This window comes from Solea senegalensis, linkage group LG18, assembly GCF_019176455.1.
Source record: "Solea senegalensis isolate Sse05_10M linkage group LG18, IFAPA_SoseM_1, whole genome shotgun sequence".
Lineage (NCBI taxonomy): Eukaryota > Metazoa > Chordata > Actinopteri > Pleuronectiformes > Soleidae > Solea > Solea senegalensis.
Window position 1 is genome coordinate 8229844 of NC_058041.1, and position 27661 is coordinate 8257504.

The 27661-nt window shown below is 40.3% G+C and overlaps 1 protein-coding gene across 4 annotated transcripts; it reads left to right on the forward strand.

Annotated features, from left to right (window-relative positions):
* The first annotated feature begins 359 nt into the window (after positions 1–359).
* On the forward strand, positions 360–26116 carry dusp3a (dual specificity phosphatase 3a). 4 transcript variants are annotated; one of them, XR_006358256.1, is made up of 5 exons: positions 360–757; positions 7421–7653; positions 10201–10401; positions 13737–16322; positions 16410–17075. XR_006358256.1 is itself a non-coding variant. In XM_044014212.1 (4 exons), exons 1-4 carry the CDS (start codon positions 564–566, stop codon positions 25706–25708), a joined length of 705 nt encoding a protein of 234 aa, XP_043870147.1. In that variant the 5' UTR covers positions 360–563; the 3' UTR covers positions 25709–26116. The 4 variants fall into 4 exon arrangements, 3 of the variants coding, with proteins under 3 accessions (XP_043870147.1, XP_043870149.1, XP_043870148.1); XM_044014212.1 differs by lacking the exons at positions 13737–16322; positions 16410–17075 and adding an exon at positions 25632–26116; XM_044014214.1 differs by having other exon boundaries at positions 13737–17075.
* Positions 26117–27661: the final 1545 nt, after the last annotated feature.

The following is a 27661-nucleotide window of genomic DNA, read 5'->3' on the forward strand; positions in this document are numbered from 1 at the left end:
CAAATTTTTTTTTTTTTTAAATTATATTATGCAACAAAATCTCTTTAGCACCATTTTGGTTACTTAATCTGCTTGAAATATATGGGCTTTCTGTCCCTCACATGCTTAATATTGTTAGTAGTCTGTATTTGTTAATTGGAACATAAGCCTATGCTGCTTTTTCTTATTTGATGATATTGATGATTGATGTAATTGTCATGCTTATTTTTTGTTTTTTGTATTTTGTTTTGTCACGTATTAGTGCACGGGATTGATATTTTATGTGCAATGCACTTCATAAATAGATACATAAACGAAAACAGTAAAAACTCAAAACATGGCTAGATCAGTCGCCTTTTATTGTGAAAGTGCCTGCCGGAAGTACTACCCCAGACTGCTTCAAACTTGACCCTGAGGGAAATGAAGGCAGTGTCGCTCCCGCCTCGACAGACACTTTTCAGGCGAGGAGACTCACGACTCACGTGTTGGAGTTAAAAATGCAGCTGAACGACCGGACGCGGTTCACGAGTCTGACAGCGGTTTTCGTCGAGCATTAGTGTTTGAGTCACAGAAGAAGAAGCGACATGAAGAAACACCTGAGTCCCTCCAAACAGCAGCAGCAGCAGCAGCAGCAGGCGCCGGCAGATGTTCCGGCGGCTCTCGGCGGTGAGGTTACCGTGCAGCAACTCAACGAGCTGCTGTCCAACGGCAGCGGCTTCTACAGTTTACCCACACAGCACTTCAACGAGGTCTATCCCAGAATATACATCGGCAACGCGTGAGTCATTCCTCCTCCACCCTTCCGTCCTTGTTTTCACCCACAGACGCACAGGTAGGGGAGGTCTCGGCGAGACGCGCCCTCGTGAAAGAGCCGCCAGACGCGACAATGACAACCATGTCGCATATCGGACGGCATTCACGGACACACCGGGCGCACGCACACACAAAGGGCGGGCTTGTTATTATTCCGCTGTCTCCTAATCACCGCGCACCCAGCGACAGCCTGTTGTTGTCTACAAATACCCCGCTTGTCCTCGAAATACCAGTCTGTACCAGCAGTGGCGTCATTGTAGCCAGACAGGTACATGTTGCGTAACACTGTAACATCATTAATAATAATACTAACACCAAAACTACTACTGATAATGATAATTTCAATATGTCTATGTCAAAATGCTGTAGATGGATCATGGATGCATAGTAAATACGAGCGGGATCCGCTGTGAAGGACACAAAGACCTGTTTTTACTCAGTGAATCTCTCCATCATTAGTGTAAATACACTGCCATGTAATCACGTCTCCATCAAGCCGCTCCCTTCTGCTGGGAACTGCGGATCCTTTTTTTTTTTTTTAATGTTTTCATTCATTAACAACAGGCGTTTTTTCCTCCTGTGGCTTGATCCCAAAGAACTCAAAGGGGAATGGAGTTAGGTAAATCTGTAACAAGTCTTTTCACCAGTGAATGTCTTTTCAGGCAGTAACACCATCATGGGCTCATAGAAGAAGAATATGACATCATTGACAGATCTAAAGGATGTAGTTGTTGTATTTGACAATAAGTAAATAACCATTTTTTATACAATACATTTAGTAAAGCATTAGAAAGAACAATTCAAATGACTGGGAGTCAAATATAACACGGTAAATAAAAACAAAACAATAAATCATGAATTGTGAACCATAAAAGTCAAAACATACAAAATAATACACCAGTTATTGATGCTTGAAAGATCAGCACAAGCATGCGGCTTTTGTGTTGCCAGGTTGTGTAAAATCCTCCCCCAGAATGACACGTCATCATAATAGTAATGAGGATAAAATCATATTTCTACAAACGTGATTGTGAAAGGATATACGAATAGTGTGACTAAATAATGTTTGCATCTAAATTGTCAGTTTCACACAAAATTTCAAAATTATGGTTTGCCTTTTTTTTCTTTGGAAAAAAACACACTTTTTTCTCATTTGAAAAGCAAGCTTGTAGAGGATGGAGCTCCTGCGGCCACTTTATGACACATTTATCTTTAATCGAATAGGGCTTAAATAATAACTCATTAATCGATTATTAATTGTCTACTATTTTGAGTTTTTTCTAAGCCTCCTAAACTTGGATATTTTTTATGGTTCCTTATGCTCCGCATAACAAATGAAATCATTAAAACTGAAACTAAATCTTGAGAAAGTAATCGACATGTAGTAAAAACAATACACATCATTTAAAAGATAAATAAGCGCAGTTAAGTGTTACTTCTAGCTCTTATATGTACCCAAATGTTTAAATGCACTTTTGTAAGTCGCTTTGGATAAAAGCGTCTGCTAAATGACATGTAATGTAATGTAATGTAAAGTGTATGTGCTTGGATGAAAGTGAATTTTAGCAAGACATTTTCAAGATAACGCAGAGATTGTTTTTAGCGACGAGCCCGAGTCGGTCCTACAGAACGATCTCAGACAGCCATCAGGCTCAGAGGGGATCAGCAGGTCACAGAGATAGGCAGGAGCCAGAGCATTCAAGGCTTTATAAACAAGCAATACAATCTTAAAATCAATTGTAAAACTGCAGCGAAGGGCAGCTCAGACTGGGGTAATGTGCTCACATGTCTTTGTAAGTGTATAAACACTGGCCATAGTATTCTATCTGCTGTAATCCTTTTTCGTGTGTTCGCTTTGCTGAAGCCAGAATAAAGTGCGCTGCAAATTCTGAGTGGATAAAAGCATGCATTATACCTTTTTTAAACCAATAAAAAAAAGAGGGACGTTCCTGAACTTAACTCTAACTTTGTTTATTGTGTTGTTTGACCACTGCTTATAGATATGTACAGTATAAACTGATAATTCCGCAGGTTTTAACTTTTATATAAGATTTATTTTGACGTTTCAGTCTTTTTTAGTAGTGAACAAGTGAAGGACAGTTACAGGAAATACTCTTTGCAAATACATTTTGCTGAGCTGTATAATAGAAAAGGCTTTTAGAGTGCAGCTCTTTATCTCGCTTTTATGGATTCATGATGCAGGGATGCCCCGTTAGAATCTGTCTGTGTGTAGTCCATCATTTGGCTCCACTCTCACTGGTGGCGTAGTAGTGGCGGAGGAGGAGAGCGAACACATGCACATTACTGTACTTCTGTGCTACAACAAAATCAATCTGAAAATATCAATCTGCCCCGGCCAAGTCTGCAAACAAAGTGCTGGCAGTCCAGAGCTTTACATCTCATAGCTGGGCACTACAGTGCTGCGGGCTCTGAGACACAGAGACACTCTGATGATGGTTCTCTGCTTTTTGATTTCTTTGAAAGGTTTTGATGAGGACTTTCTGTTCACTGATCATGAACTTGTGCATTTTTAATCTCGGAATAAAGCAGTTTTCTTTGCTCTCTCGTGCAAAAGGCAATTAGTGAAATGTTTTCAAGGTTAAATATCATAGGGTGTTCAACCTAGAGGTCAATTGATATGGGTTTTATGGTCGATGCAGATGCGGATCTTTACAGAACAGTGCAGCTGATATACGATGCCAAATCTTTTGGGGTGGAAATGTTGGTTCTGGTTTCTACTCCCTCTGAAAATCTGTTATTAATAACAGCATTTTGTTTTCTGCAACCTGTGTTTGCACTTCAGTGATCAAGAAAGTATGGTTTTAGTACACTTTGTTTTCGGACACAATACAGTGACTGGGATTCTCTTGTGATGTCATTTATTTTTAGGCATTCTCACATGAGACTGGCAATGGCAAAATACAATTTATTTGAGAACTTATAGATGTTTACAGTTTCCAACACTCAAAAAAAGATTTAAATGCAGGCTTTGCAATTTGCTAATTGCATTGTTTCAAAGTGCAATTTCGATTTGAACATGATTGATCTCTCAGCCCCGGCACTTAGAAGCATTTAGCGAGTTTCTGGGAACAAAAAAAAAAAACTTTGTAAACTCACATAAATATGTAGTTAATCGGCCGTTCGATTGAAATAAAACGAGATGCAGATTTTTATTAACAGCAAAAAACAAAAGGTCTACCTTTGGCCCAAACTGCGTTGAAAGGACTGTTGAAATCAGATTGTAAAAATGGCTCCGGCACAGAGAAGTGGTATTGATCGTTGATGAAAGCCTGAGCTTTCTTTGTCCACTGTTTCCACCGCTGGGACTCACTAAGCCTTTTTGCTGATGTGTCTTATTAGTTGCACCTTCTCACAACTTAAATTTTGTAGTTGGCTAATAAAATATACAATGTATGTATGTATGTATGTATGTATGTATATATATATATGTATATATGTATGTATGTATGTATATATATAGGAGCAATATAGGAGCAGTCTCAGGGTCTTGTCACACGAGTCAAATTATTCAACAAAGGGATGATAAATGGGCCCAGTTCCTATTATAAGTCAATGGTTCCCCCAGGAGCTGGGCTAATCTATAGTTTAACTTTAGAATAAAAAAAAGAAATATATATATATATATATATATATATATATATATATATATCACTGCCTTTTCAGGTCACGACGTAGTTAAATATAGCTGTTAATTCATGGTTCAAAATGAATCCACAGAATTTCCGTTAAAAATATAACAGAATATATTTATAATGCACTAAAAAAAAAAGAAGCAACTGCTGCACTTCGAATAGCTCTGGTGCCGTGCATGGACATGTGCATGTGTCACATCTCCTCAGGTTTATTGATTGTTTTTTTCCTTTTAATTTGTCACCGGCGAGTGTATGCAGCCTCTAGACAATGCAAAACATTGAGCAGCGATTTATTTGAATGGGGGGCAGGAAAAGAAAATCCAAAGAGCTAGAGCCACGACAATAAGCCAACACAAGCTGAAATGTTTCTCAAGGTGTTCTATTTAACTTACTTAAAAGTTTTCACGGCCTAAATGGATTGTTACAGTATTTTCCCCAACTCAAATCCTTGCACTGCTTTCAGATTCGTGGTAGTCAGCACTCTAAATGCACCGTGTGCAGTTCAGGGCTGGACTTAAGGTGTGGTTGTTTGCAATGAGGAACACTTGGGCTCTTTGTGAGGCTGGTCTTTAATAATGGATGCTGTGGGACTGCAGAGCTCCGTGTGAGAGAGAGAGAGAGAGAGAGAGAAGGCAGGGACAGAGCAGGTAAAGAGGAAGTGAAACAAATGTTCCACGTCCTCTGCATTGTGTTGTGTGTGTGTGTGTGTGTGTGTGTGCACGGTTGCACAGTAAAATGTGAACGGCGCCGTTGTAAGTGCACATTACACACTTCAAGCACGATCAATCGTTAATACTCACAAGCCGCACTGTTAAAAGCACACCATGTAACGTCTGCTGCCAGGGGTCTCTCGCTTAAAACGACAACAAGAGTGTGCCTAGTTTGATGGAAGCAAGATGGGAATCATGGATATTGTTTCCCCTGAGTGTTGGCACTTTACGGGGAGAGATTCTGCGAAAGACAATGAGTCCATTTGTGACAAACGCACAATAAAAAGGAAAAAAAAGACAAAAGACAACTCATTGGCTAACTAGTAGTACTGGATATTATGGATGCACAATATTGGACTTGTGCTTGGGCCGATAACCAATACCGATATGCACAGCTTTCCTTTACCCCTCCGTAATTTAGTCTCTTGTGGTGAAAATAACATATTTTTCACACTCCATGTTGCAGCAAATGAACAGTAGATAAAATAAAATAGATTTATTGTGCAAAATAAACAAGCACCAAAAATATAATGGCTGTAGAGGGCACGAGCCTAAAGGTCAAGGAGGTAGCAGCTGATGGGTCATTTGTCATATTGGCGTGTTTGAACCGGAATTTGTAGCAGAGGCGAGGTACACAGATGACAAAATGAAACTTTGTGTTTCCTTGGATAGAAATATGGATTTAAATGGATTTTAAGAGTGTGTTTTGGCTTGTGTAAGTACACTACTCGACAAAATATATAACATTTTAGGTATTGTCATGCAAAATGTTACATATTATATCAAACGTGGACAAAACAACACACAAACATGGATAAAAAAAATGGAAAGATATGGGACAACTTGCTGCTAAAGCACAGGCAGATGTGTTGCTTTATCTCTTCCCTCGTGGCTGTAAAGCAAAATGATGGCAGAGGGGATTTGTTTTATTAGTTCTTGCTGAGGGGGCTTTGCAAGCACCACCTCCAGGGAGCTGTCCAGGGTCACCTATAGCCTCACCTCACAGCTTCATATTGACTATAAGCAGACGTAGCAATAAACGCAGACAGCGCTGTCACCACCCGGCATTTTACATGAAGATTTACGATTCTCGGGTCAGAACGGTAAAGCAAACACAGATGAGATACTGTCAGCTCAATCACAGGCTTCATACGGTCCCTATTTTCTGCATGCTGCTATTAAACAGCCGATATCTCTTGATGTTACATTTTACAGAGCGAGTTTTGAAAGAGGCTGACGTGTTTATAAATACAGCAAGTCCCCATAAATTCTATTCAGTTAATTAGTGACACTAATTGTCCCATAAAACTTTAATGTAACATATACAGAAGAGGCATTTTACTCAGAATCAATGGGCAATTCCTGCAGCCAGTTTGGATCAGAACAACACACATAGGCATCGAGCCAGGCAGCCTGGAGCAGCCAAATCCTACTGCGTTGCTTTGTTACTGTTTGTTAGCCTTGTGTTTGCTCAGTGTTTGGTTTTAGTTTAAGCCTACAATGCAGTGTTTTGACTCGTAAAGACAAATATATAGCGGCATGAGCGAAACAACAAGGTGTTTTGCTGTTTGTCGAGTAGCTGTGGATTGAGGTAGAGCTGGCTGAGAATAGAGAGATTAAGATAATCAGTCTTTGGATGCCTCATTGTGTCTCCTGTCCTGTTTGGAATTAGTTAATGCCACATGTGAAAGAGTCTGTTTCTACATTTCTCTCTCTCTCTCATTGTTTCTCTCTGTGCACGCTGTTGCTTGTTTCCACTGTTTCCATTGTTACTTCGCTTACCCGGCTGTTCTCTGTACACACATCTCCATGAGTGTTATACACACTCATCTGCTTATCCAGTGTTTGAAAAGCTTGGATACATACTACACATGACTCTTTAGGTCGTCCACAGAGTCGGCAACAGTATGCAGAACTTGTACAAACACCCAGCTGATTCACAATATCTGGCTTTGTGTTCACTGAAGTGCATGCGGAGTTGTTGTGAAAGCCGCAACCTATATTGTTGAAATATCACTTTAAAATAAATTGTGCTGACATGCCGTGTTCCTCACAGGGGAGAAAAAAAAAATCTTTCAGGTGTTATTATTAGTGCTGTTATTTGTCGTTGATGTCATCACATTGTGTTGGGGAGGAACAAAAAAAGCAGCAACACAGGCACTCTACTGTATATAAGGTTTTATTAGTGTACAGACTTTGAGGGCTAAAGTGAGTAAAGTAATTTATCTACCTCTTCTGATCATGTACCTGCTCTTGTCTACTCAGGTTTGTTGCCCAGAATGCGATGCGTCTGCAGAAGCTCGGAGTGACGCACGTCCTCAACGTGGCGGAGGGAACCTCTTTCATGCACGTCAACACCAGTGTGGAGTTCTACGCCGGCACGGGCATCACGTACCATGGCATCCAGGCCAACGACACAGAGCAGTTCCACCTCAGTGCCTTCTTTGAGGAAGGGGCTGATTTTATTGACAAGGCCCTAGCACACAACAATGGAAAAGGTGAGCTTAATTTGACGTGTGGAGAGGTAAATCCATAGACTCTATAAAAAAAGTGGACATACTAGCTATCAGTTACACTGTGTCCTCTCATATGTGCCGTGCTATATCCTCTATTTTCCTCTGAATGGAAACATAACAAAATTGACATTAGATCTGAAACTGTTGAACGAGGCCATTAAGTGGACAAATTTTCCCATAGACTTCCACTCAAACTTTATTCTGTTTGCAACGAGTGGAGTTGCTCCTCGTGGCTAAGTGCTGCTCATGTCCTACTTCCTAGGTTTCACTTTTTAATCCAGTTTATGGGTAAATCTCAGCAATCTCTTTCATTACCGTAATAACCACATGTTGGCTTTGACTTGCAACTTCTTAGCTTTCAGAAACGGTTGGAATTTAACCAAATTACGGTAATGCAAAGTGTGATTTGTCGTGTCGTCTGTGATATGCTTGGTGTTAAAGAGTTAAGATAATATTATGAGTGTTTTTACATTCTCAGTAAAGATAATGATGATCATAACCATCTCCTAGTTATAAATGTGGTGAGGCTTACACACAAAAGGCACCTGGTGCAGTGTAACTTGTTCTTGGATGTCTTGCATGTCATCACTTTCCCCACTTCTGGGTAATCATTTTGTCTAAACAAATATATTCCTTTACGGAACACGAATGCAGTGTTAGTGTTGAGTTGAAAATGAGTTGGACCAATATCAAATTACATGATATGTTTTACAGCACATGGACACAAGCTTTTAGGCCTCTTTTAGATGCTTGAGTGCTGTGGATGTTAAAAGTGAAGACGGGATAATGTGAGGCTAAATCTGACACACTCCTGAGCCCTGCTCCATATTCCATTATCAGATCAAGTCCCTTGACGAGGAGTTTGATGCCCATCACTCCTGTGGGTACCTTGTGCTTTTGACAAAAACCTGGTTGCATCAAACACGTGCTGTTCGTCGGGAATAAACCTATTCTTAAATTCTTCGACTGAGTCAATTTGTCAGCACATGTGAGCGATCCGTTTATTCGGTGCGCTGAACCCTGCATTTCATGGCATGGATTTACTGACATAGGTAACCATCTTTTGCACCAGCACTGACAAGGAGCCACTGTAACAGTGGAGTGTAGGGAAGAGCAGTGCGGAGGATGGGATAGAGGAGGAAGAGCAGAACAAACGGGAGACAAAGCCTCACCTCCCCCTGCTGCTCACAACAGCTGTAGTTTGACATTGTGCAGTGTGCAACATCGTCTTTGACATTTTCTGATCCCTCAGCTGAAAACTCTGAAAAGGTCATGGGTCTAAGATTTTAATGAGGAACTGCATCACTGCATTGTTGACAGAAAGTCCCAGGATGCAATTGTTCATGCATACATGCTCCTATTCTATTGTCATTTCCTACATATAGGAAATGTATGTAGAGTATTGTATCTACATGTATAACTTGCAGAATCAACACAGATCTGTGGCGGTCGGGGTGATAAGGTACTGGAGAGGTCATTCCATTGGTAGATCAGTGCCCTGTGTTGGCACAGTGTCGAGGAGGATGGAGAGAGTTGGTACAACAGAGATGAGGGGATGATACCAGGAGAGAGGGACACAGAGGGGTGTTGGATTTCAAACTTAGTGCAGAATCTGTAGCTGTGTCCCGAGTCCTGCACATCAGCTGCACTGTGAAGTTTGCCAAGTTAAATCCCTCATGGCGTTCTCTGGCTGCTCTGTGTGAAGGAAGTCATTTAAAAGAGAATGCACACAAACAAGACAAATAAGGGTGAAATTACATAAATAGGACCCGAGTACAAGTACAAGTTTCGTGTTTGGAGCATGAGGGACCCCTGTAGGTAGTAGCTGTAGTGAAGATGATTGACTTAGTCGACTCTGCAGCAGAGTTCAGGTCTTGTACTTGCATCCTCTGGCACAGACGATGCTTTGCTCGGCAACTTTGGTCGCAGCATATGTTCCGACAACCACTCTTCTGTGTTCTTTTATTCAGTTGTATTTTTTTTCCCCTCCTCGTTTTTCTTCCTCCTCTCTGAGTTTGACCCAATATAATAAGGAAGTAGAAGCCCTCTATGTTGTTTGATATTTCCCTCCACATTTAGCTTTTACGTGTACCTCCAAATACACAGTAAAATAATCGCCCATGTTCTCAGAGATGAAACCTTTATTATTGGATCACATCACTATTATATAAATAATGAATTGATCCTATTGAAGAAATTTAATGAGCCACAATATAGTCGCACTCTAGTCAATCATCGTCCTGTAGCATTAAATCCACAAAACACAACCACTATTATCCCATGTCTGAGAAACACTACAGACAAAACCCAGCTGATTTTTAAAGTCAAGGGATTAGATTAATGAGCTGTTTTTTTTTTTTAAAGATTTACATCTTCAGTGTGAATCATAAAGTATAACAGCCACAGATTATCATTTTCAGTTTTGGTCTTTTTGATGGATGTTTTGACAACACACTCTATACATTAATCTGGCAGCCTTGTATCTCTGTAGCACTCATCTTACATTATTCCTTTTTATGTGTCCCACAGGGAAGGTGTATGTACATTGCAGAGAAGGCTACAGCCGCTCTCCCACCATGGTTATTGCTTACCTCATGCTACGCCACAAAATGGATGCCCGGCTGGCGGTGGCCACTGTGAGGCATAAGCGGGAGATTGGCCCCAACGACGGCTTCCTTCGCCAACTGTGCCAACTGAACGAGAAGCTGGCGAAGGAGGGCAAGTTGAATGGTGAGGTGGGAAAGCTAAAGACTAAATGATATTAAGAGACCCAGTGCTCTGTCTCTTCCCATTATGCCTTTCACGGGCTTCAGCTGCTCTTGGAGACTGACCCCAACCAGCACCCATCTGACACACCAGGGGTTTTCTGAATCAGAGACATACACGCATTGATCCGTGTCGATAATTATCCCTCATGCTCACACATGAATTTTTCTTTTTTGTCCACATCTCTGCTCTTCAGTAGGAGACATCTCTCGGTCCTCTGCCTCTTCCTGAAAAAGAACAAGATCTCGGGTACGGCAAACTAGGGACAGCGCAATACCGATATCTCCAACGCGAGTGTCTGCCGATACCGATATCAGTCAGATAGAGTCATTTTAGACCTTTCAAACCGTGAACACATTTGTGCCATTTCAAAGACATAATTCTCTACCTGAGTAACAGATATTCTTCTCCCGTAAATTAAGAAAACAAACAGCTCTCAACATGACTTAGCGAAAATGCTATTGCTGAGTTTTATTTACATTTTTACAGTCTGCATAATGACGCATGCGATATATATATATATATATATATATATATATCTATATATATATATATATATATATATAGATATAGATATATATATATATATATATATATATATGTATGTGTGTATATATATATATATATATATATGTATGTATGTATATATATATATATATATATATGTATATATATATATATATATGTATATAGGATTTTTGGATTGTATCGCATTTTGCATTTTTATCTCTCTGATTTGCGATCCTGTGTCCAGTATCGGACTGATACCGAGAATCGCGTCGACTCATCCGTACCACAAACAACGTGCTCAACACCTTCTCTTACCAATCCCATTTCTCAGATGTCTCACTGCTCGAACTGGAAAGCTCTGGATTTGTGTCGTTTTTTTGAGCTGACCTACGTGAAGCTTTCCCTAAGTTCCCAAATGTTAAAGATGGTGAAAACCTTGTTCAGATTTTTTTTTAAAAAACAATTAAAATGTCCACAATTAGTTGTATATACAAGATTATAGCACAATCATTCCATGGTTTTTCCACTGCCACAAATGTCAGTGATGTGACTTTCAGCAGGAATACGCCAATTCCAATTAAATTCCTCCGTAAACGTCAAAGTTGCAGACACAACAAGTCACATGTGTATGAAGTGATTTGTGGAAGGATGGAGGAATTTTCCCAACATTCCAGGAAATTAATAATAATAATAATAATAATAATAATAAAAAAAGACCTTTCAGAATTTTGTTTGCCCAGCTAATCATTAAAATCTTCTCCCTGTAGGGGTAGATATTTAATGCACAAATATTCACACAGTTTTTTTCATCAAAATAAAGAAAAGCATTTCAGCTCTTTGACTCTATGGCCCTTAGTTTGACAGAAGTGGCTCAAAGGACAGCAGCTTCGGTGCAGTGAAGGCAGAGCTTATTAAAAATACAAAGGTGTGTGGTGTTTTCATGTCGCAGCCACATTTAGCCAGTGGTGTGATGAATGTTCATCGGGCATAATATAACTACAGCTAAATTCAGTTGGTTCTACAATTTTACCAAACACATGTCACTGCATATAGATGCCAACAACTCGGTAAAACGTGTACCCAATTTCTTTTTTTTGGACTTGAGTGGGAGTTGATGTGAATTTATTCAGCTAGAGATTAAGGTGCTGTTCACATGCAGAAACTAGAAATGCTTGAAAAACACATGGATGACAGAAAGAAAGGTGTTTTTTTTAAATGTCACGGTGCTTGAAAACCCGGGAACTGCTGAGATGACTGAAGTTGCTGCAGCTTCACATGTTTAATTAATTAATTAATTAATTAATTAATTAATTCAACTGAGAGAAAGAATTAAAACAAAGGACAGTAGATGGCAAGTCTGTGGAGGAAAACTATATAAATAAATACCACTTCTGGGTCCTTCACCAACCGATTCAGCAGCTTCTTCTGGATTATGGAGGTTTCAAAGCTTGTTGCAGAGTCGACAAAGCCCACTTTGACCTAGTTCTTTGGCCAGAGTATAAAAGATGCACTCCAAGCAACTCGCTGCGTTCCAAAAAAGTTGAGCTATATTAATCCTAAACACGACGCAATGGAAGTGCGCTGCGACTGCGACACTGTTTTGTGTGCACGACAAGGGATGCTGCATGTGAACAGCGCCCGACCTTTTCACCTTTGGCAGAATATCACATTAGATCCTCAATAACAGGATTATACGTCTCAAGACGGTTTAGCTTATGCGTTTAAAACTTCTCATGCACTGGCAGTAGATTAGGGATGTAATCATTCATGCCACTCAAGTATCGTCAAACTAGAGGCCATGAGTCGTAAAATCATCAAAAGCAGCAGGATGCCACCCACTTTCACCAGAAAGATCCAGTCGTGATGTCAGAGAGGTGAACATTGCCAGCTTCATTTGACGAGTATCCAATACCACTGTTTCATCAGTGTCACATGTTTCACCCCCACACAGGCCCAAAGCATTTTTTGTTTTTTGTTTTGTACGTACCAAAGCATTGCAATATATGTCCATACATCAGATATATAGAATGTAACCACATCTAAATATGACTATCCGGGCTGTAGTTATTACATATATAGGCAACGGTAGTTTCTACAGTACATTTGGAGAGACACTGCATTTAATTCCGGGCAATATTACCGTAAACTAAACCTAGTGCCAAGAAGGAACGGCGATGGAGTGTTTTTAAATCATACATCACATCACTCCAGAGTTGTTGTTGTTGTTGTTGTTGTTGTTGTTGTAGAGATACGAGAAAGTCAGAGTTCTCTTTCTACATTAGTTTGCACATATTTCTCTAGAATAAAAAGCCTGGGGCATGTTCGCTTGATTCCAGGGAGATATTTGTCTGACGAGAGAGGAAAAATGTAAACTAGGTTGTCTCACCTCATTATTGGCAGTATTTATTCCTCCTTTGATATATATCTGTATACATACGTATATATACATGTATACTGTATATACATATTTAAGTGTTGACATATATGAATGTATGAGCAATGTGTCTATAATGTGTAGGTATCGTCAGTATGTCCTAATATACCATATAATATCCGTATGACATCAGAGTAGCTACTGCCGTCTCTTTCTTTTTCTTTTCTTTCCTTTCTGTTAAATACATGAACATTAATATATGAATATAATGTGCATGTAAAATGTTCTGTGTAATTGTGATATTTACGTATCACAATTGTGCAAAACTTGCTGATGATTGCAGGGGTGTTTTTGCAAGCTTAGCTGGGATACTGAGGCATGAAATCACCACGTCTACTTGTGTTTCTTTGTACAGTTTAAAGGCTTCCATGGTAACGCTGACCTATTCATGACGAACGGCAAGAATGCAGGTGGCAGCATAAGATGCATATGGGTTACCCTGCATATGACCTTACTGCGTGCAAGTCATCACGTCCCCAAGGACACACTCATGCTGTCATACTGTGCTTCATAACATTTTCTCGTCACATGTTCTGGGGTTTTCATTGGAGGGAATTGCAGCAACCCTTTCCATTCCATTACTGTGTTTGCAATACACAGAACAAGTCTCCACATTTACAGCCTGCAGCATTTCCATTGGGGGGAGCTGTTCAGTCATTTTTTTACATTTGTTGACATGTGGCGACCTGCACCACCTACGGGCTAAAAACTTTAATCTGTGATGCATGGATGACATAATTACCCTTCAACAGAAAAACAAGTTAGCATTAAGGAGTCCATCTGATATGTAATGTAAGTCCACTCTCACAGACGGGTTGTTCCCGTCGCTGTCATAGTATCATCTCACACACTTGCAAAATGTTTTCCAAACTGTTAAGTTACAAACACTCAACTCAAACACTTTCAACACATCCTTTTTCTCTCTGTCTCTCTCTCTCGTGGGGTTCCTGAAATGTCTGGCATTTCAGTCAGTTGCTGTAGTTTAAGTTTGAGTTTGAGACCATTAACTTGGCGCATGTGTCTCACTGTGTTTTCTCATCACCTCATCATGAACCCCAAACCACATAACTATGAAATTGGCTGTCTGAAATAGAATATATAACAGAGAATATATAATATACAGACACAGAACCTCTTGTCCACTTATAAATACATTATACAGCAGGATTGTGCAACAGGTATTTATACATTTGAATACTTCGATTTGCTCTATGATACTGCCGTTGTTCTGAATACACAAAAACGTAGTACTGTGCACCATTAGGTGACCATACATTATAATTGTTTCTTAATCACTTTATTGGAACACAACAATACGGGAAAAATGTATGTAGTTTTAAAATAACAGACTCTTGAGCAACCCTAATTTACTGTTAAAACTAGGTGAAACCCACTGTTTGTCCCACTGCTGTGAAAAAGGTCTATGACACCAGGTTTATTCAAGCATTACATACAGATGTTGCATGAGTTAGACCCCTCAACAGCTTGCTAATCTAAATGACCACCTTTCACTCGTTTGTGCATTCATTCATCGTTTTTATTCACTTGTTTGCAAACCCATACCCAGCTGACACAGGATGAAAGGCAGGGTGCATCCTGGACAGGTCACCAGTCCATCGCGGGGCAAACACACAGACACAGACAACCATTCACTCTCACACTCACACAGATTAGAGTGTCAGATTAACTGCATGTTTTTGGACTGTAGGAGGAAACCGTGGAAACCGGAGAAAACCTACACACACGCGCAAACTCCATGCAGAAAGGCCCTTGGTCGGACCAGGTCGTTCCATTCCAAATTCTAATGATTTTACAGACAACAAACACATCTGGTGGACTGTAGCACAGTACTGTAACTTCAGAGTTTGGTACTTTTTGCTTAGTTTTACGTACACTTTATAATAAAAGTCTTCACATCGGTCCAGGATGAGGGCGTGTTCTTCTTCATAGCATCAACTGCCTGCACCAACCTGCTTATTGATTCAGTCATTGACAGTTTTGGCTCCAGATGGGTGAGACTTGGAAGCCAAATAAGCCAAGGTAGAAGTTTTCTATCAAGTGACAAAATCGTAAAAAATAAAATGCCTTTTTGGGGCCAAAAACATAGATGCAACCAAAAGCTGTGTGTTGAAATAGAATGCTTCTATGATGGCTACACCAGTGGTTAAACACTCTTTATGCATTGAGTAACAGATAAACACTGCCACCTGCTGTCCAACAAATCAAGTGGTCTGCACAAGTTTGGTTTTTAAATTGCCATTACGTGGATTATAACTCATGACATTTGAAATTGTTACAGTTCAACCCTGTTTTCTGATACTAAAATGCCAGTTTTTCTTCGTCTTAAATGTGAAATTGTAATGTCCGTGTGTAAAGCAAATGACTTTGTTTTGTTTACCAAGGTACCAGCAACATTTTGTGGGATATACTCCAGGTTAAGTACAGTATGTATGTATAATCAAGAATGTTCAAATGTGAAATGCCATTGATGTATATTGTTATATATACTGTGTATCTAACACGCACTAAAGCAATTGTTGATTGCTGCATTTTGCTGTCATAACTTGCCTATTACAGTATACAGATAGTGTGTTTATTAGAGAGTTGAATTGTTTGGGGGTAATTTATTAATTTTTCTTGAAATGTGTCCTGTTGCAGGGGCAGAACGTGATTACAGGTTTGATTTCTAATATATTCCCTCTGCTTATAACAAAGGCTATCTTTTGTACATTTGGAACCTCTGATAATGTTCACAAACATGTGATTGTGACCTACTTCTCCAGCTAACTTTGTCATCATTCATGTTGTTTTAGGGCGCTTCAACTCTAATAGTAGCCAGTCCTGGGCCGGACTGTGATTGCACTTCACTCACAGTGGTTGTTAAAAGCCATGTGAAGACGCAGAAGAGAGAAGAGGATTAAATTCACTCAGATTGAGCCAGGTAGTTGGTTGTTTTTTTTTCTTATCAGAGAAAAGTACATTAAATTGACTTGCAAATCATTTCCTGCGATTTTGTTCAAATTTGCAGTCCCGTGTGGCATAACTCGGCCATCTGCGCTGAGGTAGGCAAAATCCTGAGACGTTTAAACCCCTCTGACAGTTGATATCTTACATCATCGAAAACCCATCTGGCTGAACTTATCTGAATTGTCCGTGATGCAAAGAGGTCCATCCAGCTGGTGCTCCTAAGAGCTTTCAAACAAATAGCAGAAATTACTTTGAAATCAAGTCCCGGCCCAGGTAAAGTACTGACTCCAGAACTGTCATTGTTTACTTGCTGCCATTCTGATAAACGGCTTAAAACAGGAGTTTTAGCACAAATGAGCTCACTGCCTGACTCCTGCCGCTGGAGTCCATCACACGTCTTATGACACGGTTGCGTTTCTGTTAACATTGTTGCAAGTATATCCATATATATATGTGTGTGTATGTATGCATTTGCCATTGCAACTGTCATCTCAGTGAACACATCTTGACAGTAAAGACACAGCACCCCACCCAAAGCCTTACAGTAAAGATCGATTGTTTAGATGTGTTTTTCGTGTATTTCACTTCACACGGCAGGAAGGGGCGGCTCCCTTGCAGAACGAGACATTGTTGAAGTGCACTTGATTTTAAATTGCAATGTTATTTTTCTTACCTTGGAGAAGTCTCTTCTTTTTTATGTTTAAGAAATAAATGGCTGAGGTATTAACGTCTCGCCTGGAGTATTTGTTATCGTGGGGGGAAAACAGAATGGTATTCGATTCCTCTACATGAAGATTCATCGACATGAATAAGATCATAGTGAGGAGTTACGATACTGTATATGGGTGGATATTTATATTTTCTTCTTTCTGGTCAGTTTTCAGAGACTAAACCATTATAAGGGGTAAATGTAAATAAACCACTTTACCACCATCTATTTATTTTAAGATATATCACCCCAGTTAATTAATTTATTTTTTGGTACAATGCAGTGAAACATAGTGGACATAAAGTATATCTGATGTAATGTACATAGAGTATTTTGCTATAGCAGATTGTCCCTTGCTTGGCTTTTTCAGAAATAAAGAGTATAACATGTAACAGTAAAAATGACAATAATATAAGACTATATTAAGACCTGTTTCTCATCTACCCAATACAATACAATCTTGTTTTGTTTTCAGACAGTTCTTGACCTTAACACTGAGTGTTTTGAAAACTTTTATCTGTTTTATTTCGTTAGGCGTTGAATTCCAGGTGTGACTTCCTTTGATGGAGAAAGCCGACTGTCCGAATGTGGCTCTGCGGTGTTGATATTTCACAGTTGTTATTGACAGAGCTCCTGGTGAGTCTGCTGTCGTCCGTCCTGTCTTTGGATGAAACCACAGAGTGGCTCTGGTTCTAAATTAATGACACACTTTATTACTGATTACACTATTGACGAATAATAAATGCAAACCATGACCTGTATTCATGACTGGAAGAAAAATACATTACTGAGGTTATCAAGAACAAAACTGCGTTGAAGGAAAAGTTGTGAGCTTATCCCACAACTTCAGCAGGTGATAATGCAAGTAACTGTCATGTTTCAGATCCAGAGCGGTGATGTCTATGCTGGGCTTCAGCAAATGGATAAAGTGCTTGGAGGAGTAGGTACTGTGGCAGAAGTGACTCATCCATTAACACAGTTGAATTATAATAATTAAAACATGATATGATAATAGATAATCGTCTAACGCAAACCACAGCCTTACTGCTTAAAATTCCCCCTTTCACAATCTGGAGTTCAGTGCTTCTACAAACCTTCACCACTGGGTGGAGGCAAACCCCAGTTCAAACTCAACACTGCACTGGAACGCAGCAAAAAGATAGAGCAGCGGAGAGAGAGAGAGAGAGAGAGCAAGAGAGAAAGGGAGGGAGACAAAGAAAGTCAGAGGGGAAATGACATCAACAGTGGGAAAGAGATGACAGAGAGAGAGAAAGCAAGAGAAAGAACATCCAGGTGTGGGTTTTGATGCAAATGAGATTTTATGTTTCATGAGACTGGCGCGACGCACCTGGGATGGACCAGTCGCGCAGCATGATGTCCAGCAGGGTCACTGCAAAGACTCGACCCATTTGAGTTAACTGCCTCACTCTACCTTTCTCTCCACACAGTAAGGGACCGTGCACAGCAATTACTGCAGACCAGCTGTGTGGTCCCTCAGGGGGCCCCAGTAAACCAGGGACCTCCTCCCTGCTCTGGCTCAATGCAAACCATCGCTACAAGTTGAGAATTTCAATCAATGTTGCAAGAAAGCAGCCGTTTCGGGCCAGCTGAAGTTGGAAATGGTGGATTATTATTTTCTGCTATTGGGGAAAAAAAACAGGATCCCTTAACTTAGACTACGTCCATAACGCTATACATCCAGATTGTCCGAGGGAGAGAAATACCAGGTACAACATCCACCAGGGAGAAACAAGGGTCAGGAAGTAGCTTAAGTAGAACAGCACAGATTATGTGTTGCAGTAGGTTATAGGTCCCTCTGTGCCGTTTATTTAAAGGAATCCAGAATGCTTGTTTTTTCTGAAATTCATCAATAATGACGCGGGGCTGTGATGAAGTGCCATTTATTTCAACTATGTGCAGCGGGTGCTTTAAATGTTTATATGCTATGTTTATAGCTAAAGCCGGAATCAGCGCAGACATGGTTCCTAACAATGCAGTCACATGGGCCGCAGTGTAATTAGTGACTCATTAAATGTTTCTTTACTTTCCAAATAGACGTGAATCATAACGTTATACAGAGATGAAAGTGAGCGCTGAATCACTGTCTTGCTCATGTCCAAACATATGATGTCAGAGTCGCTCATCATGCTGAATAACGCGACTGGAAGCTTGATATTTGTTTACCGGGGAAATGATTGATTTGTGAGAGAACGGTATGTAATCAGTGGCAGATACGTTCACCTTGACAAACCTGAACGTTGCTCTGTGATCTGACTAAATAACATTATTTCCTTTGCAGCTTTTATTGCTAGTTGACTCATTTATCCCCATCTCCCGAGGCTTTTTGAAGTCCAATTAATTCATTTTCAAATACCCAGAATCACTCACATCTTTTCCCCGTGCGCATGTTTTGGTTAATCAAACTACTAACAATGTGACTATAGTCCTTAAATATCCTATAACTCTCTTAACATCCCCATATATGGACGATTTAGCTTTCAACTCTGGTCTCGCTTTTAATAGCTTTATCAAATAGAAAGCATATGATGCTCTCCTTAAATCCTCGTCCCCAATATCCTGCATTCACATTGAGAGGATGGAATTACAGGAGGGTGAAGAGGGAAAAATGCACATCTGTGGCGCAGCACTAATTATAAGGAAATACTGAGAACAAGGGAGAAAGAGAGAGTGGGCTTTGGAGCCGAGCGATCCTCAGATCCTCTTCCAAGTGCCTGTGCCCATGGTGGCGTTGCCTGTTTCATCTCCGTCTCGCGAGCGCCATTTTACTGCACTTGCTGTGCTCGATGTGGATCCTACAGGGTCCAGTTTTTAGACATCAAACCCAGAAAGATATGAAGATAAAGCTGCCGTGTCAGGCTGAATAAAAGACACTGAGTCCAGCACTTCAGGGATTTGTCTTTTCTTCTCTTTTCCGGGATGCTTTGGCGGTGCTTGATTTGAGGGACGTGCTGTGTATACACTATAGATGTTGCAGTGATGATGAGAAGGAAACCACTTGCTAAGGTCGGAGCAAAGTCTTAAACCCATCCGAAAACACAAACACTGTCACTGGGGACCGTTGGTTATCGTTGTAAAAGTGACGTTTTATAGCCGTGGAAAGCATTCCTGTGACATTGTTGAAGCACAGGCCTTGATTCTGGGTTCTGCAGTAACACTTAATTACAAAGTTCTGCACATTATCAAGCCATTGTGTCACCATAAGTACGGTATCGGACTACATCAGCTCATATTTCCCCCGAGTCACTACCTTAAAATATCTGTTTTCTGTAAGCATGCAAACACAATAGCCTGGGTTACTCACCGTGTCTGTATTCCTTCCATTGAGACGGTTCTGGTTCAGGAATATTATTTGAGTGATACACTTTGTTTAATCAGCTCCAGATGGGCTGTACCACTCAATTAGCATCACCTGCTCTCAGTTTAGTGCCTCATATTCATAACACACTCGGTGCCCGAGCCTTTACGCAGCAGCAGTTCATTAATGCAAGTGTTGGAGCTTTTTCTTCTTCCATAAGCCACGGCGCGGGGTTTAATTACCTCATGTGACTCACCGCGACTGTTTTCTCAGTCCGACAAACCTGTGTGAGGCCTTTTTTGTTTCGAAACGGGAAGTAATGTTGTATCCTGTTCATGAGGAATCACAAAAGGTGTTAAAAAGACGGAATTAATGGGTTTTTTTTTGCGCAAGTGCATAACATGCATTATTTATTCTTACATCATATTCAGCATGAGCTTGTGTGTTGAAGGGATCCACCCTTCATTTTTCACGAAAAGAATCAGCCTCAGGAGCGAGGCCAGTGAACGGTTTGTTGCAAGATCCACTCAGCCGTGCCACGGCCATAATCAGAACTTCAATGCATGCAACCAAAGCTGGACTTTGTCGGGCAGCTGCGCGGTGGGTGGGCTTGGAACGGCACCTTTACGTGACGGGCCGAGGCGCGACGTCTTATAATCACCTCTGCTTATAATTAACCTTTTATTGGATTAAGTGCGTGAGTGTTGGATTATCTTCACATGCTTGTTGTCATGTTTATTAATCTTGTAAAACAAAAAGTTGCAACAGAATCTGCCCTATCTGAAAAACCATCTCCATCGCTGCAGTGGATTCTTGCCAGCGCAGGCAGCTGAGTGTACTTGTACTTTCATGCTTAATTTACACACCTCGCAGAGGATTCTGGGACGCTCGACAAACAGAAAAATGTGCAGCCCTCTCTCTAAAGACAATTCTACTAATGTTTTCATAAGGTGGGCTTTGGTGAGAGGGAAAAACCCCTGTCAGTCATTGATTGGCACCAGACAGAGCATATTATAAGCAGCACGCAGTATTACAGCACACATGTCTGAACTAAAGCTGTAAAATCTGAATTTTTATCATGTGTTATTAACAGCACTTGTTAAAGGTGGGGTTGCAGATCCTGGAAAAGACGGTCAGACGTTCGTTCGCGAAGACGGATTCACGAGCACTGTGCAGCATCGGTAGCTTTCGGTAGTTTTTGGTAATGCTAACTTTTTTGGATACTCTCAAAAGATCACGACATCAAGTCATAAAGTTAACCTACCGGTCCAGTAGAAACAGAGCCACCATGGCATCACTTTGCAGCCCTTTCTGAGCTTCCGGTTGTCGCCATCATTCAAACGCAGCACCGATGTTCACTCTGGTCTTGGATCGCTTTCCGGAAAACCGTCTTTCGTTTGCGACCAACACCTGTTGTTGGCCCCTTTTGGAACAATGTCTTTTGATGGCACGTGACATGCAAATGTACATAGGCAAAGAGGAGCCCACACCATAATAAGCCTACGTGCCAAAAGACAATGGCTATATACGGCACATCAGAAATACATGTACCTAATATAGCGCACGTTGGGTATATTTGTGTTTGTGGTTGAGGAGAGACGGTCAAATCCTATATTTAAATCAAAACTGCTTGTTTATCTGAATTACTTCCACTTCCTACTGTAGTATTACGCTACAGTGCAGTGTAAAAAAGGGTTTAGTGACAACACTCCTGGATTTAGCTGCACTATTAATTACCTGACGAAGTTTCACCCCTTTGAGTAAGTGTCTCATTTACATGGGAGGAGACTCAGAAGAGGAATATGCAGTTTAAGGGTTTTTTTTAAGGCAAAAGTACATATTCTAGACTTAAATTCAACATGTTTTATGATTCCATGCCTCGAGTGAGGTGAGACAATTGATATTTTTCTGTTTCGTAAAAAACAAAGAGCAACATTCCCTCTGATAAATCCGCTAAGACGCATGTTCAACTGGCTTTTAAACTCTGTTAATTGGTTTATTGCAGGTGACACAGTCCAACACACACTTATTTCATTGCAGCAGTGTTTGAATCTACCGTTAAACTGGAAAAACAGGACTTAGATTTGCACTACATGCGTTTGTGTCACGCTCTTCACAGACACTTACTTGTGTTGTCTTATATCTATTGTTATGTGCATCACTGAATTTGCTGCCTGGTTACAACATGGAAGGGACAGTAGATACAAACACATGTTATAGCGACAGCTCAGACAGAACTAGCAGAAGACACTAGGTCCATTTTAGAGACTTTATTTTTCAACAAATAATTTGTGGGCTAATTTCTCTCACTTCTAAGAATAGCACCTGCGGGCGGCTGGCAGGCAGCGTGCTGGTGGTGAGCGGCGCGCTCAGAGGCTCGAGGTGGTTAGCGAACAGCCCGGTGTGGTCTCCGAGGTCTGGCCAGACGAGTTCCCACAGCTCCTACTCCTTGGCTGCAAGGCTGTTTCAATGGGCGTGCTTTCTATTTTGATGATTCTCTGAAAAGCCCAAAGACAAACAATGGAATGGCTGGAGTCTGATTTATAACAGTCAGAGTAAAATCTCCTGTTCTCCCACGAGGAAGCCACATAAAAGATCAAGAGTGGAAGAAGAATCCCACTTTGGACTTCCAGGCTTATCATGTCTCAGCTAGAACTTGCCGGGAGCAGTCAGTCACCTCCCTGTGACCTGCTCCACTGGAGAAACCGATGGCTGCTACAGCAGACTAACGTGCTGTGCCAACAGTTAGTAAAAACAAACACAAAAAAAAATACTGGCAACAGCCATGGCTATAATTCATTTGACAATCTTTGTTGTCATCCCTCATTCTATGTCTCCTATGTCCACTCTTCTGAGGTTTAATCTGCTGCACGTCAATAAGGAAAATTGCTCCTTTATTCCCTTCTGCTGCACATTGATAAATGACTCTCACCGTGAGACGACGCACGGATACGGTTTGGAAAGAAGAACTGTTGATGAAGCAGTTGTCCCACCCCAACCCCAACCCGCTCTCTCTAGATTGAAACACTTTCATTTAAGTCCAGGGCCAACGCGGAGCAATTGATCAACATCGCAGTCGTCTTTGTAGTCCATGCCACTTTTTCGATTCCACAGACTAATCACGAGTGAAGTGAAAGTGTAAACACGGGGATGCATCTGCCTCTGATCCTGCTCTTTAGCAGGGTGACGAGCTATAGCTTGTGTTGTAATGCGAGTTAGCGGCGGTTGATTATAAAGAGAAATATACAGTCGGGATAAACATCTGCATGAATAGAAGATCATAGATTTGTTTCCTTTGTTATGTAGTCTGTGCCCTTTTGACTTAGACACTTTCGTGTATGTTTGAAACTCTATTTGTCAGTATTAGATATGTATTAGTTGTGTATAAGGGAGTTTTTCAATCCATCCGTTCGTGCAAGTGCACTTTGCATTACGGGTTTCTGAAGCTAAGAAGTTGCAAGTTGAAAGCCAACTTTCATTTCACTTGCACTGTTGCAGGAAGCCGGCGAATCAGCGTCTTTGTCACCAGAGAGGAAAGAGTTGGAAAAACGCCTGTACATAGTTTCCATTTTTTGGCTTGTTTTTGGACATTGAGACAAAAACTCAGACAAATGTTATTTAAAATATGTTTTAGACTGTTCAAATTTCTAATTTAACACAAACAATTGGGTCCTCATGTTGTTTCTCTTCATTTTAAATTGTTAATACACTATTTTAACGTGCAGTAAATTGTTAATAACAGCCAGATATTGAAAGTTATTCTAGAAAATGAGCAAAAGCTCTTAAGCAAAAGATTAAACAGCATGATTTTATTTTATCTTATTTGATCCACATTTGAAGAGCACATTGTTAAATCATGCACACATTTAACAACATGTCTTGCAGAAATTGTAAAACAGTTCCCAAATGTCAAAGGATATATAAAACTGACATTTTTAAATAAATGAGATATTGACAGACTCGAAAGAAAACTTCCACTTAAGGGCTCAATTCAGTTTGTTTCCAATCACTAAGAAGCTTTACTCAACCTTAATGGTATGAAAACATTTTCTACTAAGAGGCTAAAAATGTGATAATCTGTTCATTACGACACAAGTCAAACAATGTAAGCGGGATTTATGTGGCTTTTTAGTGCGTGGCAGGGTCAGAGTTCACTTGACTTGACGTGTTGTTATTTTCCTCTGCTAGCTTTGATTCATATTATTATTATAATAACAATAACAATCATAGTAATAATTTACCCTCTCGAAGTCAGACGTAAACATTGCACCGCAGCAAATCTCAGTATTTATTTCATTGCCCTGTGTTTGTGTTGCTCTGACCTGTGTGATGTCACAAGGAGCTGCAATGTTTACTTTATGGACTGCAAACATGTTTGTCCCCATTTCCATAAACCTTACGCTCGGCAGCGCTCCTCTGCAGCGCCGCAGGCTCCCTTGCAATCTGGTGAGCATCTGATTGTTATTTGGGCCTCACTGTACTGTTATCATGACAGAAAACACTGCACTGAGGCCCAAGGGCTCTATAAAGAAACCCAGAGAGTTCTAAATTAAGACTGTGAGTGACATCCGTCGCAATGTCGGCAAGAAGGCTGTAATCAGAACCGGCTTTGTGTGGACAGTGGGACCATCCATCGTTTTTGCAAAAAAAGAAATCTGGCACAGCCTCAGAGCTGAAAGGTTCCACACAATAGAAAGACATGGCTGTCTATTCTAGTTACTTTAAAAGCTCTTGGCGTATGAAATAAGAATTGTGACAACACCCACATTAATACTTACAAACAGGAACAATTCCTTGCATAATCCAGACAAAAGTAGACCACAACATGAGCATCTTGTTATCGTATAAAACACTGGATTGGAATTTCCTGGTCTCACACACACACACACAAAGACCACATCTGTAGCGTTGTTACCTGTTAATTATTAAATCCTAAAATACATAAAGCTGCGCTGATCGTTGGATCATTCCAAAGCAGCCATCACATCCTGTGTCCTTATTTTTTCCACATGTTGGCCATTATAAGGTCGTACGCTACAATCAATCTCACTCATTTGCACTTTAAATGTCTTAGTAAAAGCCCTCAACACACACAAAAACTATCTTCTTCCATGCATGGAGACTATCTGATGATTTACCTTTAAACAAAAGTGTAAAAATGTATTACTTCCAAATATCTTTTTAGAGAAATACTAAAAGTTAGCAACTTGCTGCCTATGTAAAATTGAGTTTTATTTTTTATTTTTTATTTTTTTTAGATCCAATGACTCCACTCAAAGGAATATCCAGCCAAGTTCAATCAAACAATCTGAACTTCCAAGTAAAACACAGGTAGAGTGCACAATATTTGTGCAACGACGAAGATAGATGAGCGACTGATGAAGACGGCGGAGCGTCGAGCCAACAAGCTCGATGGAAACATTCGCCCGCATTAATACACGTCTATGGAAGTGGTAAACCAAGAGAGGGATCAAAGCCAACTTCAACAAATCAGCTGTCCAGAGACATGACTTGAAATGAATGATGATGTGCGGTTTGTTTAATGGGTTTTAAATGTCCTTTTCTCCCAGAAGTCAAACGCGATGCTGAAACTGTTTTCTAAATCATGGTTATGTCTTCTTGGATGTTTGAAACAGGAAATGTAGTTGTCTATTTTTCGGTTTGAGTGAGTACATTAGGTTGAGGTACGGTATTGCTCACTTTAACCTTTATTGCTCACACGGCACAGAACTGTGCCGCAGGTGCACCCTTGGTAAATTGCCGTGGGAATAATACACAACTCCTTATATGGACATCCTGGAGGGGTGTGTGTTTATAGGTCACATATTCAGGCTTTAAAAAATGTGGATTATTCGACTTATGTGTTGTTGAGTCAAAGTTATGATTAATGTTACATCACATTTTTAGTAGGGATATAAAGTAGCAATAATTGTTACATAAATGTGTTTTTCTTCTCTTTTTATTCATAAAAGTGAGCCAAGTGAACTGTGACGTATTTCCAAATTTCACAAATTCAATCCAATTTTAAAAATTTGAGTACTTTTTGCTCAGGTGTGTTTATATAGCTGGTGAAATTTTCTTGCTGAAAAAATGATATAACACACTCTATATTGCACATTCATTCTGTACTTTTAAACATAGTAATGGGTTCTAAGGGTTAAACGACTGAACCAAGCCTAAACATGATAAAGTGTAAATATACTGCTGCATTGCAAGATTTGAATACAGTGGGTAGGAAACACACAAATACTTTGTGCGTTATACAAGCTACACAAAGTGTTGTGCGTTATAGCTCCTTACCGATTCTTCCATTTGCAGCATGGTTCAACAGTCTGACAGTAAAGGACAGAAACAACCTCGATCATATCGTAAAAGTCTGTTTAAATATCATCGGGACTTGAATGACTGAATTCTGAATTCTCTCTGGGTGCAACGTGTCATCAAAAAGGCCAGAAAGTATAATTACTTATGACCATAATATACTTGGCAGCGAATTTACACTAATGCCATCAGGGCGACGTGATGTGCAGCCTCCCAGGAAGACTAACCCATACTCTAAGTCATTTTGTTCCCTCTGCTGTCACTTTATTGGATGCAGCGCCAACTTAACTTAACTTGAAGGATGTGCGGCTAAGGGATATGTGCAATACACCCACGGGCTCTATTTGTGTATTTGTTGAACTTATTTTGACATATTCATGCGTGCCTTTTTAGGTATTTATCATTGTCTTTTTTAGCTAAATGAAAACGCAACAGGACGTTCAAATGTGATGAACGGCACTGTCGTTAGTGGCGCGTTGGAAGAGAGGAACGACATCGCTGATAAGCGGGCGTTATTTGATCCTCATCTTACAATATCATTATTTTAATTTAGTGTTAGCCCACGGACGGCCAGATGGCCACAGCTACAAAACCCCTGATTTAAGACTTGAATAAATCTGGACGGACGTGAAGACGGCACATGATGATTATGGAAACATCTCTGCACCTCAAAATGAGTGGGTACGACATGTGCCAAAAGTGGTGATATTGACTAAAATAATCCCTGTCATGTCCCCGCATTGACTCTGCTCTTCTGAAACGCCTCTACAGTGTAAAATGTGAAATCACTTCTTATCTGCAACACAGATTTTGAGGCTAAATTATGAGGCTAAAAAAAAAAGGAATGGGAGGTTGGCAACAGTGAAGTTGAGTGTTTTTAAGGCAGCAGATGTACTTTTGTTTCTAGGTTTATTCACCCACATTAACATTTCTTTAATTGTACATTTAAAAATGCCAGCTTTGGTGC

What these genes read in the sequence shown, in the direction of transcription:
- dusp3a (XM_044014212.1), top strand. Translation starts at nt 564, where the DNA reads ATGAAGAAACACCTGAGTCCCTCCAAACAGCAGCAGCAGCAGCAGCAG. An exon ending in AGAATATACATCGGCAACGC is followed by an intron (nt 758 to 7,420) that starts GTGAGTCATTCC and finishes TTGTCTACTCAG; the next exon opens with GTTTGTTGCCCAGAATGCGA. An exon ending in GAAGGAGGGCAAGTTGAATG is followed by an intron (nt 10,402 to 25,631) that starts GTGAGGTGGGAA and finishes TATTTTTTTTAG; the next exon opens with ATCCAATGACTCCACTCAAA.